We start from the raw sequence: 13,586 nt of genomic DNA on the forward strand, positions 1-13,586 counted from the left end.
TGCAAGGAAACAAATCATAAAGAAAGCAGGAATTAGAAAACAGCACAGACTTCATCACTTAAAGGGGACCTATCATGCAAAATGCACTTGTGTACATCTTTTATACATGAACATGTGTCCCCGGTGTTCCAGGGAACTCACCAAGTGTCAGAAAACACAACCCTCTCTATTTTCCTCCATACCCAAATCTCTTAAAAAGGGGCTGCAACGGATCTGATACAGACTGATCCAGATTTGAACACTTCTATGATGTCACAGAAGTGGCGCTACGGCTATTGGGCCAACTCCACCAATCAGGAGGAGACAGCCACGGACATTGCCGTTGGAAAGCGCTGGAGACGCTGTAGGTCATATGCCAGGCCTGTAGATGGTGCTGTTCTCACAGAATCAGCCCATGATGCAAAGACAGGGTTAAATTGAGAGAAATGAGGAATGGCTAAAATGCATGATCTGTTTGGTATTTTGAAAAATAAAAAGTATAAATATGCCTTATATAGGTATGGTTCTACACTATATTATTTAAATATAGCGTGATAGGTCCACTTTAAGTCGGAGACAAGAGCTTTAAAAAGGGCAGACTGTGCGGATTAATAAGGTGAAAAAAAATGAAATTGTCCCCTTTAAGCTCGACTTCCAGCCTCATGAGTCTGAATCAGAGTCGCTGTAGTCGGCCATGATGGATGTGAGCGCTCCTAAACTCCTGCCCCTCATTTATACACACTTAAATCCTAAAAACAGTATTTCATTCACTTTTTAGCTTCCATAACGTGTCTTCTTTCAGACTAGTGGAATTAAAACATCCACAATTAGGAGTTTATTTTAGTAACGTCTGTTTGTGTCTTTGCATTTCTCCTAAATTCACCAAAAGTTAGCATTACATGATGCCTCATTTGCAGAATTTAACAAAAAATGTCAACAAAAATATCTCTGAGATTCGGATTGTGGGTGTGACAGAAGAACACATTTAAAGATGTCAGGATTTGCAATTATTTTACTTTTTCTGACATTTTATGGACCAATCATGTCGTTCATGTCTCAGTTTACCAAACTACAACAATATTCATTTTTAATATTTTTTAATGCATGCTTCTTGGGTAACATTAAGCTGTCTTTGACTCTTTTCTTGCTGTAACAAATGCAAATGTCCCCTCTGTGGGACGAATACAGGTGTTCTGATCCTGATGTTATCTATATCACATTTCCCTTGGAGAGTCATGCAGTTAATGATGTTTTTAGGGCAGTGTTTTCTGATTGATGGAGGGGTTTCCTCTGTAAAAACATGTCAACAAAATGAAACAAGAATTTTGAACCTGGCTTTATCCAGTGTTCACTAGAATGGTGTGTGTGAAAAGCTTAAGAATATAAAGAACAGGGTATATGCAGGAATCCTGAAGTTAAATGTAAAACCTTTAAAGACCTTTTAAGACCCTTTCCATACATTTTAAGACCTCATCTCCACTTTGAGTTCTAACCGGTTACCTTGGCGACACACTCCACCTGACATTGACTATATACAGTATTGATTGTCCTTCCTCCTTATCTTCCAACAATTTGGACGCAGACTTGCATTTCCCCATAACGATGTTGTTTAACAACCGGCGTAAACGGGCCTTCTCGCTATCAAGCAGTGAGCGTGCGATGTCCTGTTCAGATGACGTCAGATGCCATAAATAAACTACACAGAATCACACTACACACCTACGCAATGATTACATTCAGGCAGACTGTAGAATACAACCTCTTTGGACCATTTACATACTTATTGGAAACAAGCTACAAAATGTAATACCTTGGAAAATGATGTTTAATACTTTTTAATAGCCTTCATTTTCGCTAAATTGATTTTGTAATACTGTTTCAGACCCCGCGGACTCCCTGGAGAATGAAAAATATAGTTTCTGCTTGCTTTGTGTGGCCTATATTGGCACTGACCTTGTACAGGACGTAGATGAGCAGAGCCAGCAGCAGTAAACCTGCTAAAATGGCCAGGATGATGATCCACAGAGGAACCGAGTTCTCTATGTCCGGCTTATTCCACACCAGCGGGGTCACAACCTGAGGAGACATCACAGTTCATCAGTTTACCTCATACACTAAGGATTGTTTCCTAGATTCATCTTCGACGAAATGGGAGAAGGTAGTGAAAAACATCCATCCTAGTTTCTCAAAGTCCGATGGGACGTCTCTAAATATCTGATGTCAGTCCAAAACTCACAAATATTCACTTTTTAAACTATATAAATGAAGCAGCAGCATTTAAACAAGGCTTTGCACATGAATTAAAAATGAAATAAAATAGAACATAAACAGTAAAAATATCCATATTAACAATATAAAAAAGAGAAAAAAACATTAAAAAGGTTTGCATGTCGAAAGTGAAAGATACTATTTACAATAAGTGTGCAAAATAAAAATAAAAATTAAATTAAAGCAGCATAAAAGGCAGGTTTGAGAGGCGAAAAACAATCAATTATCATCAAAATGTGCTTTATTTTCCTCCAAATGGGCAAAATAATTAGTCAACTAATGACTGTAGCCTTAAATTTAAAAAAATTAAATATATCTGATTATGATCCGACTGGAAAATGACATGTAAAATACCTTTTTGTGTCCGCTGGGGGCGTGTTTCGGGGCGATGGCGTACGGCATCTTCTCCACGCTGTATTGGGCGAGACACTCCAGCATGTAGTGTTTGTACGCTCTCTATACGGGGCAGATCGTGGAGAAAAGATTAAAACAATGAATGCAATCCAGCCGTCAGACACTGGGAGGAGACAGAGACTTCTTTAGATAAATCTCCATCACCACAACCAGAGATGGCAACAGTACACACATCCTTTCCTCAAGTAGAAGTACAGATACTCGTGTTTAAAAATACTCTGGTGAAAGTAGAAGTACTGACTAAACTTCTTTACTCAAGTGAAAGTAAAGAGGCTTTGAAATGTACTTCAGTAAAAAGTACCCATAACTAGCAGCTGTTTTAAAGAGTACCTGACCTCCCTTTATATTAATAGAACAATAATGTCATTGTTAGCTAATGAATGTTTCCATGGTGACCAACGGCAACATGACAACGTTTTCATTGGTCCCTCTTCTTTAGAGAAGACCAGGAAATGATGGATACACGGATCGTGTTCAAATCAATAGGCACGCAATGACTCTAAATAGTAATGATCACGCCACCAAACACACATTCAGACTAAAGGAACCAGCCTGTTTGGAAAATGAGAGAAGTAGAAAGTACAGGTATTTGAGTTCAACATGTAAGAAGTAGAAAGTGCAGGTATTTGTGTTCAACATGTAAGAAGTAGAAAGTACAGGTATTTGTGTTCAACATGTAAGAAGTAGAAAGTACAGGTATTTGTGTTCAACATGTGAGAAGTAGAAAGTACAGGTATTTGTGTTCAACATGTGAGAAGTAGAAAGTACAGGTATTTGTGTTCAACATGTAAGAAATAGAGAGTACAGGTATTTGGGTTCAAAATGTAAGAAGTAGAAAGTACAGGTATTTGGGTTCAAAATGTAAGAAGTAGAAAGTACAGGTATTTGGGTTCAACATGTAAGAAGTAGAAAGTACAGGTATTTGGGTTCAACATGTGAGAAGTAGAAAGTACAGGTATTTGAGTTCAACATGTAAGAAGTAGAAAGTACAGGTATTTGAGTTCAACATGTAAGAAGTAGAAAGTACAGGTATTTGTGTTCAACATGTAAGAAGTAGAAAGTACAGGTATTTGTGTTCAACATGTAAGAAGTAGAAAGTAAAAAGTCGTCAGAAAAGTAAGTAGTGGAGTAAAGTACTGATACCAGAGTAACAAAGTATTTGTACTCCGATACTTCCCACCTCTGCAGATCATTGGTTCTAAGCTGCGTGTTCCTCAGCATGCAGAGGTCAGGAGTTTGTTTAAAGCATGGCAGACAGAGGAGAATTGTAAACATGTAGAAAGTGCAGTCCGCAGATTCTTAGATAGCAACTGTTCCCATTTGTCAGGAGAAGCTATGTGAGACTTTGCAGACTGACAGCGCTGAGACCTGCAGTTACTCTCCATGCTTCATTATTATGGGTTAGTTTTTATCTTGCCGATTTATTTTCTAAGTCTGAATAAACGGTCCTGTATTTATGACTTAAGAACAACCTAAATCTTTATAAAAATCCTTCATCTTGACATTTTTCAGGTGTAAAACAGATTTTAAATTACTTTTATTGGTTTTTAAAGCTCTTGATGGTCTTGGGCATAGTTATCTAATCAGATTTATTTTTAACCTATTAACCCTTTAGAACCCTCAGGTCTTATAGTACTATCCTTTTAATTATAATCATATTTTAAATTATACATAAAGGGAAAAGCCGCTGTGAGACGTTTCAAAGTCATAAACACAGGAGACTTATTTCTCTCTCGTTTGTCTTTCAGGGCTTCCATACTTTTTGATGCTTTTGTGAAAAATGGCGTCTTCCTCTGCAGGTGTTTTTGTGTGTGTGTTAGAGTGTGTGTGTGTGTGTGTGTGTGTGTGTGTGTGTGTGTGTGTGTGTGTGTGTGTGTGTGTGTGTCCTAGCATTACTATCCTTGTGGGGACCTAAATCTGTTTACACAGTCATACGTGGGGACTGGCTTCCCTTATGGGGACATAGTGGAGGTCCCCATAAGGGGAATCATTTATTTTAGAGTGAAGACTTGGTTAGGGTTAGGCGTATGTTGGTTATGGTTAAGGTTAGGATAAGTCTCCAGGAAATACATGTAAGTCAATGTAATGTCCCCTGAAGTGATGTATATATGGTGTGTGTGTGTGTGTGTGTGTGTGTGTGTGTGTGTGTGTGTGTGTGTGTGTGTGTGTGTGTGTGTGTGTGTGTGTGTGTGTGTGTGTGTGTGTGTGTGTGTGTGTGTGTGTGTGTGTGTGTGTGTGTGTGTGTGTGTGTGTGTGTGTGTGTGCGCGCGTGTGAGACTGACCTCAGTGAACGTCTCGGCCCAGACTCTGGATCGCACTTTGAGGATGGCGGTGGTTCCTTTCTCCAGAATACCCACAGTGCATTGCAGCGCCCAGCACTCGGTGTTCGAGCAGGACTACAGAAACACAGAGGAGAGGAGGGGGGGGCATTTTCAATATTTATCATATCATGAGTTTAGAAAACAAACTTCAGTACGTTTGAAACAGTGATTCACAAAACTAAAACTTAAGATAATTAAATAAGAGTACAAATAAAAACACAATTAAGAATTAAATAGGAAGAAAAAGAGAAGGAAGAAATATTAACTAAGAAGAAAATAAGGACTTAAAACTAGTAAAAAGGTGGGTCTTGTTTCTTAACAGTATGAACGCTCTCTGCTGCCCTCATAACACAGAATGCAGATATGTGAAAATGGACACCATGAGGTTGAGAATAGAGACACTAAACTGGAAATACATTTTACAAACACGTCTAGAATCGGAGAGAGAAAAATCTGCAAGTTTAAAAACACCAACACTAACCAAATAACCGAGAGCGAATGGTCCCAACACATCTATTCATCACTCTAAACATTGGTTTAAAACATAAGACACAGAGTCTCCGGGCAGCAATGGGTTACCTAAAAGCCCAATTAGTTCTGTTAAGATTCTTCCTTTGTGCATACACAGAATCTCTAAAAGGGTTTTATTGCCCCAAAAGCTGCACAGAGAGAAGTGAAATCTGGCAGGACAGATATGGAGAGGAGGAATCAGAGCCTTGTTAAAGCTGCCGGTCCAATAAAGAGAAAACAAAGAGCCCAATGTTATGACACTAGTCCACGCCTGCTTTGAATTAGAGCGGAGGAATGTCATGAGACTGTAGAAGTTACACGTTACCGCCCGCCTCCCCTTTTCCTCATACACACTTTCAATTAGCTACTCATAATGCAGCGCGGCACATTCAGCAGCGTGGGCTTGAGAGGAGGGAACAGCTTTGTTCATAAAGCCGTCGCACAAATTAACAGGTTGGAGCGTCACATAGTGGCTCTGGAAGCAGGGCCTATTTATTGAAGAACTTTCTGGATTGTATTGGTGGTTTTTAAATGTTTTTAGATGTGATCAAACATAGGGAGCGCTAAGAGATGTGTCTGTGGTGTTTGTTGTTATGGAGTGTGTGTCAGAATGGATCCCTTGTCCAAATCTACTTTAAAGGTCCCCTATTATTCTGTTTTTCATCAATATATCACAGGTCTCAGATAAATACAGAGCCTGTCTCTGATTGGCTGAAACATCGAACAGATCATTGCAGCATTACCCATAATCCCCTCTGTTTCAGCCCTGTTTCCAAAGTGCTGATTCTCTGTCTGTTACTTTAAATGAAAATAAGGAGCCCCTCCCCACGCCCCTCTGATGCCCCTTTCACACCAAGGCTTTTCCCGTTCTGGCTCCGTGCTAGAGCTTTTCTGGTTCAGAACCGGCTCTTCGGTTCAGCTCCCGCTCTGTTCACACCGCTCAGAGCCCGACTGATGCTGCGTCATCGTTTGCGTCATGACGTAACCGTTTGCGTGCCTGCTTCATAAAGCCAAACCGCGCGGAAACCCCTCACGTGGACAACAACGGCGGATTGTATCGAAGCGCTACTCGTTTAGGTTTTGCTCTGTCGAAACAAAATGGAACGAATGGGACGACTTTACTATGAACTTTACAGCATTACATGCTACATTCAAAAGCTATTTACAATCATCATCATCAACTTCAACGTCATATTCGATGGCGTTAGAGCTAGCTGTTAGCCTCTGCATGCGCCGAGCTCAAAATACCCAGCTTTGCAGCATTAATTATGGTATAACAATAAAACTGATGCTCAATGTTATTTCCACAGATCATGATGAAGTTGGCGGAAAGGCGGATGTCGCGTGTTATTTGTACACAGCCCAGATCCGACATAAGCGTGACGTATGCGGTGCTTGCTTTCTAGACCGACAAAACTTTTTGGTGCTTGATACGAACCGGATTCCGGAGCTTAGAGGCGGCTCCGCTGCGGTGTGAACAGGAAAAACCGGTGCTTTTCAAGCTCCGAACCGGCCCTGGAACCGTGTTGGTGTGAAAGGGGCATGAGAGATATTCGATTCACACCAACGCAACTCCGGTTCAAGCTCCGTGCTAGAGCTTTTCAGGTTCAGAACCGGTTCTTCGGTTTAGCTCCGGCTCTTTTCACACCGCCCAGAGTCTGACTGGTGCTGCGTCATTGCGTCATCGTTTGCGTCATGACGTAACCGTTTGCGTGCCTGCTTCATAAAGCCAAACCGCGCAGAAACCCCTCACAGCTCACACCGACAAAACAACAATGGCCGATTGTGCTCCAGCTTCCTCTGTACCTCTTCGGAAGAACAGATTCCCAGTAGGTAGCTGGTCTCTTCAGTGGACCACTGCTGCTTGTTAAGTTTCTCCATCGTTGTGTACAAACTGGATAAAACGCCGGCTTTTTGTTGTTGTTCAGGAGTTGACCTTTAAGGTACAGGTAAATAAGATGGACCTGAACAGTGAGAGTTCACACTGGGTTTCCTGCATGGGTTTACTTATTTGTAGAGAGGAGTTTCCTAAGGCTCCGTCCCACAGACTTAATGAGGGGGTTGAGACAGACAGGAGCGTATCCGTCCACTTCCTCCCTCCTAAAGGACCTCCGTGGCCCCGCTCCGTGGAAATGACATGAGCATGGAGAGGAGCCAAAGATATTTCAGACCCCGGGGCCACGTTTCCTCTCTGGAGGGATTAAGTGGTCGAGATCTGGAGCTTTTCCCACAGCTTCCTGCAACAACTGGCCTCAGCTGCTGCACACTGTATATACTGTATCTGATAATACTGCAGTTTAAAGTGATCCTAATCATTCAGGGGTAATATACTGATATACACCTGAACATCAGCAGGAAAGGACTCTTTAAAGTAGAGACACTACATACTGATATACACCTGAATATCAGCAGGAGAGGACTCTTTAAAGTAGAGACACTACATACTGATATACACCTGAATATCAGCAGGAGAGGACTCTTTAAAGTAGAGACACTACATACTGATATACACCTGAACATCAGCAGGAGAGGACTCTTTAAAGTAGAGACACTACATACTGATATACACCTGAACATCAGCAGGAGAGGACTCTTTAAAGTAGAGACACTACATACTGATATACACCTGAACATCAGCAGGAGAGGACTCTTTAAAGTAGAGACACTACATACTGATATACACCTGAACATCAGCAGGAGAGGACTCTTTAAAGTAGAGACACTACATACTGATATACACCTGAACATCAGCAGGAGAGGACTCTTTAAAGTAGAGACACTACATACTGATATACACCTGAACATCAGCAGGAGAGGACTCTTTAAAGTAGAGACACTACATACTGATATACAGCTGAACATCAGCAGGAGAGGACTCTTTAAAGTAGAGACACTACATACTGATATACACCTGAACATCAGCAGGAGAGGACTCTTTAAAGTAGAGACACTACATACTGATATACACCTGAACATCAGCAGGAGAGGACTCTTTAAAGTAAAGACACTACATACTGATATACACCTGAACATCAGCAGGAGAGGACTCTTTAAAGTAGAGACACTACATACTGATATACACCTGAACATCAGCAGGAGAGGACTCTTTAAAGTAGAGACACTACATACTGATATACACCTGAACATCAGAGGGAGAGGACTCTTTAAAGTAGAGACACTACATACTGATATACACCTGAACATCAGCAGGAGAGGACTCTTTAAAGTAGAGACACTACATACTGATATACACCTGAACATCAGCAGGAGAGGACTCTTTAAAGTAGAGACACTACATACTGACCTGAACATGAGCATTATATGTCCTCACATTTTGTATTCAGGCTGTGTGAGAGTATTTTAGGCAAAAGTATTTCTAGTTTTACTGAAACAAAGGACAGAGAAGCCACCTGCAGCTGGAAGGCGGGTTTTAAGGATTACTCACAACACCAATAGCCTAAAATTACAGAGCAGCCAGTGAAGTAACCAGTGCATCACTGACAGAAAGCCCCCCCCCCCCCCCCGCCCTCTACCCCTACTAAAGGCTCTTTAATGTTAATCACCCCAGCCTGACCTCTAACCCCTCCTCCTTTTAACAACATCATAACCTAATTATCCAATCCCAGGAGCCTCATGAAGGGGCAGCGTCCCCAAAATAGATCCAGACCCGCACACTTTATATATTGTTAAACCTTCAGCTGTGTAAGAGACACACATCATAATGTTAACCACATAACAACATTAACTCTTAACTGTAAACTCCCGCCGCAAATGTTCTCACTTTCAACTCACAGATCACCTTAAACACTTAAACTCGAGATAAAGTCCACCCGTGTGTTAAACACTAAAGAAAGTGACAATTCCCTCAAATTAAATGTTCCAGTGAGGTGTTTTTAATTTAATAAATGCAGGTTTGCAGCTATTAGATAAAGCCCGGTTCAAAATGTTGTTGACATATTCCAGTCATAGGTTTGGACAGAGGGAGTATCTTTGTAACACTCCATACATCGGAAAATACGGCCATAAAAAGTCATTTCCTGCATGTTTTTCTTGGCAAAGTGTGTTTAAATGAGTGTGTGAAGGGTGTGTAAAAAGCTTCAGAATATAGAGAGGGGGGAAAGAGGTGTAAGTGTACTTCCTGTTGGATTAATACAACCTTTTTCTACTAAAATCGGACATTTAGTGGAAAAAAATCGTATTAATCCAACAGGAAGTTTGATATTTTAGGCGAAAAAAGGCTAAAATATGATCAAAACAAAACAGATTATATATATATATATATATTTAAAGGAGATTAAAGTTATATATTTTAGAAAATAACGCTCTTCTGGAGGAAACGGCCTTTCAAAATCTGCATTGTAAACTCGTATAGGAAGTGAATAGGGTAAAACATTTAACTAACAGATATCACCATGAAACTTTCCCATTTCATTGCTGGCATTAACACAGTTATTCTTTATATTACAAGTTTTCTGAAGTATTATCATTCCTAGCATTCGGTGCCATTTAGGTCCCCACCACATTATATCATATATTTTGTATTAAAAAGGTCTAATGCTTATTTTTTAAAAGCTTGGTTTTAAATGTTTATACCCTCTACCATAACAACAATGTTATTTTGCCAGGATATAAAAAATTCTAAATAATTACTCTGATTTTAGCACAAGTAGGCCAAATTGCTGTGTCCCCAATCATGTTTGCTCAACTTCTGTAAAAGATATACAAAAAGAAATCAAAGAAATACAAACAAATTCTACATTTTTGTGAGTGTTGGATGACCCTTTTGCTAATATTCCTCACCAAATTGAAAATGTTGTTATTAATTCATTTGTATTGAAAATAAAGTGTGTGTCCCCTGTTTGAATGTCCCCCCTGTTACTCTGATTTGAATCCCTCTGGACACGCCCCCTTTACTATTCTACTATTTGTATGACTCAAGAAGAAGAAGAAGGATACATTTTGAGTGGGAAATAATCTTCAAGAAGCAGAGTGAATGCGTTCTTCCTTCAACGTTTTTCTAATGTTTTAAAGAACTTAACTATTGCGGTAAAGCATAAAATGTCCAACCTGTTATGCTCATTTTTTAGTGGAACTGATCATTTGTTTTACATTTAGAAAAATATGGTGAATATATCTATCAAATATATGTTTCTGTTGTCACCAAGTGCTAGCTTGATTATCATCACACATGTAGCAATAGCCAAGTTTAGCATAAAATGTCCACCCTGTTACCGTCCACCCTGTTACTATTTTTCACAGTAACTGGGGATGGTAAAAAAAAAAAAATGTAAGCATAATATCCTGAGCTTGACCAAAATATTTTTCTTATACTTTAACAAGCCATCATTCAGATTAAATAAAAAAAAAAACATGGAACATTTTTATTTTTTTATTTTTGAATACCCTCGCTGAAATGGCACCGAATGCTAGGAATGACCCGTTTAAATATGCAAATGAGGCGTTTTGTAATGCCATCTTTTGGTGAATTTAGGAGAAATCTACAGCTACAAATGGACAAAGTTACTCAAATAAACTCCTAAATGTGGATTTTGGACGTTTTATTTCCACTAGTCTGAAATAAGACATTAAGGAAGCATAAAAAGCCCAAATGAAAAAGCTGATGAGTGCATTTCAACTTTTTTTTTTAGTCTTACCAGGTTAGTTAAATGCGCGAGTTGGTTCTTGTTGACGTCCCTCCTCTCGACGTGGTGCTCCGGTGCCTTCAGGGCCAGGATAGGAGGTTCTGTTGAAGTGCGCTGGAGCTAAAAGACAACACACACACACCCGTTAGCTCAACACACACTGTGACCTCAGCAGGCAGAAGAACACACCTCCCTCTCTGTCAATATAGCGTTAGCATGACCCCCCCCCCCCCCCCCCCCGAGGCTTCTGGTCATTAATCAGAAGCATGTGAGCTGCACGGAAAAAAAAAAAAGCACCGCACTTAGAAATTCACCAGGGAGGAAAAAAGAACATGAAGACAGATGGCCACCTCTCAAATCATATGTCAAGCTTCGGATGTAAACACAAACAAAATGCCCCCCACGGCTACAGCTAAAGGGGTGCGCCTTTTTCTGAGTGATTTCTGGGTGAGGTGGTGCATCAAAACGTCTCTGAGGCAAAGGGAAGAGCTGAAACTTCAAAGTGGTGGTGGTGGGGTGAGTGTCCTGGGTGGGGCTGAGGAGGAGGAGGAGGAAGACGAGGAGGATGAGGGTGTGGATTTGAACTTTTAATCATAGAGGTGGGCATTGGCGTTTAAACCCGGGAAAACCCCATGCAAACTATAACCCAGAAGTATATTAATAACAACAACATAAATCAAATTCTGCAGAGATGTTGTGATGTTGTATTTCTGTGTTGGAGCCTGAAGGCAGCATCTCCTTGGTTCCCTCCATAAAAAAGCCAATAGCCGCGTTCACACCAAGTACTTTGCCGTACTTAGTTCCCAGCACTTAGTTCCCCCATAGAACTAAGAGCCGATCGCGTTCACACCAGAATAAGTCCCTGAGGGAGGATTAGGCAAATGAAGCCGCTGACGTCACTTCGTCTTCTTCTGCTTTGGGTTTACTGGCAGGCCGCAAACAACTTCACGGTGTATACTGCCACCCGAAGTCCCCGGCCGGAAGTCCCCGGAGTTGGGGACTGGCTTCTTGCTAATAATGCTAATGCGAGGATAATAAAATGGCGGCTCTGCAAAACATTTCAGAGTTTTACGGGGCGTGGTTTGCAATTCGCCCAGCCAATCAGAACTGGGGCACTTTTTTTCCCCCAGGAGAGCGCCACCTCTCAGCAGAATCTAAAAATGGGGGTAAAAGCTCCCGGTGTAGGTACCATATGTGTTCGGCCTACCATATGTGTTCGGGATCCGTCGTTTACTAATGACGTCACGCATTGGCTGTACGGCAACCCAAGAGGACATTTTACACGGCCACATTTCCGAATGTATTGAAACTCCAGACTCAACGTAAGAGCTTGAGCCTCTTCGGGGCTTCATTCTTTACTTTGTCCGAATATTCGGGGGGGGGGGGGGCATAGTAATCAGAAGCAAACCGCTTCAAAACGCGGATTTCGGTGTATTCACGGCATTCATTTTGTTATTCTACACAGTATTGTTGTTTTAGAGTTATTTGTTAATGTAACCCAATTTGTGTTCTTTGAAATTGAAAAGGATATCGCATTGTGTTTGTTACTTTCGTTGCAGTTGTATATGTCTTAAGTATAATTTGGCTTGGCTTGACAAGCTTTTATTTTGAAGGAGAGGTAGCGCTGTTGACAGGAAGTTGTTGTTGCTATGGAAACAACGTGACGGAGATTAACGGAGAAAAGTAAAATCTACATATAAAGACGGAGAAAGTTAACAATAACATTTACGGTTAAGTGTTAGCACCCCCCGAAGAGGCACAAGCTCTTACGTTGATATTGGAGTTTTCAATAAATTCAATTTGAAAAAAAAACGGAGAAAAAACGAAGATCACCATCACCAGCCAATCACAATGCGTGACGTCATTGGTAAGCGACGGACCCCGAACACATATGGTAGGCCGAACACATATGGTACTGACACCGGCAATAAGTACTCTTTTTGGTGTGAACGCGACATAAGGAGTACTAACGGAGCTAAACGGTAAAAGCACTCAGGTGTGAACGCGCCTAATGGGACTTTGGATCATAGCAGAAAATAACCTCAAAGGTTTATGATTCTTACACGCAGGATAATCTCCACATATTAACACCACTTTAAGTACAAAGCTAACGTTTGACACACACAGCGTAATACAGATGTTGCATTTAGTGAAGCATATAACCGAAGCATTTTGACTTAAGCTGAATGTATACCTCAAAAACAACCAGGATTCAACAGTAAGTGTGCTCCTCATATCTCCACCTGCATGTGACACACTCACCTTGAGACGTTGGTGGTTCATGTGCTTGTCGGCGGTGCAGTTGATGGGTCCCTCGGTGGAGAAGCTGAGGGGGTAGAGCAGCGTCTGGCCCTGGATTCTGAATGGACAGCGCAGCTCCAGCAGAGTGTGGCTGATCCGACTCGGTCCGTTGTTCACCAGCTGCAGGAAGGAGGAAATGAACAGGAACCTT

General features: G+C 41.0%; 1 protein-coding gene and 1 long non-coding RNA gene across 2 annotated transcripts in view; one reads left to right on the top strand and one right to left on the bottom strand.

Annotated features, from left to right (window-relative positions):
* LOC307035473 overlaps positions 1 to 13,586 on the top strand; it is a 296,952-nt gene that overhangs the window by 54,625 nt on the left and 228,741 nt on the right. The gene's annotated exons all lie outside the window — the stretch shown is intronic.
* Positions 1 to 13,586, bottom strand: part of itga5 (integrin, alpha 5 (fibronectin receptor, alpha polypeptide)) — a 76,325-nt gene that overhangs the window by 3,798 nt on the left and 58,941 nt on the right. The window contains exons 25-29 of the mRNA XM_079674792.1: positions 13,397 to 13,555; positions 11,147 to 11,254; positions 4,944 to 5,057; positions 2,602 to 2,703; positions 1,933 to 2,055 (exon numbers count right to left, since the gene is read on the bottom strand). Of these exons, the coding sequence (XP_079530918.1) occupies positions 1,933 to 2,055; positions 2,602 to 2,703; positions 4,944 to 5,057; positions 11,147 to 11,254; positions 13,397 to 13,555 (606 nt within the window). The remainder of the gene's footprint in view (positions 1 to 1,932; positions 2,056 to 2,601; positions 2,704 to 4,943; positions 5,058 to 11,146; positions 11,255 to 13,396; positions 13,556 to 13,586) is intronic.

This window comes from Notothenia rossii (genome assembly GCF_949606895.1).
Source record: "Notothenia rossii genome assembly, chromosome: 4".
NCBI classification, from domain to species: domain Eukaryota; kingdom Metazoa; phylum Chordata; class Actinopteri; order Perciformes; family Nototheniidae; genus Notothenia; species Notothenia rossii.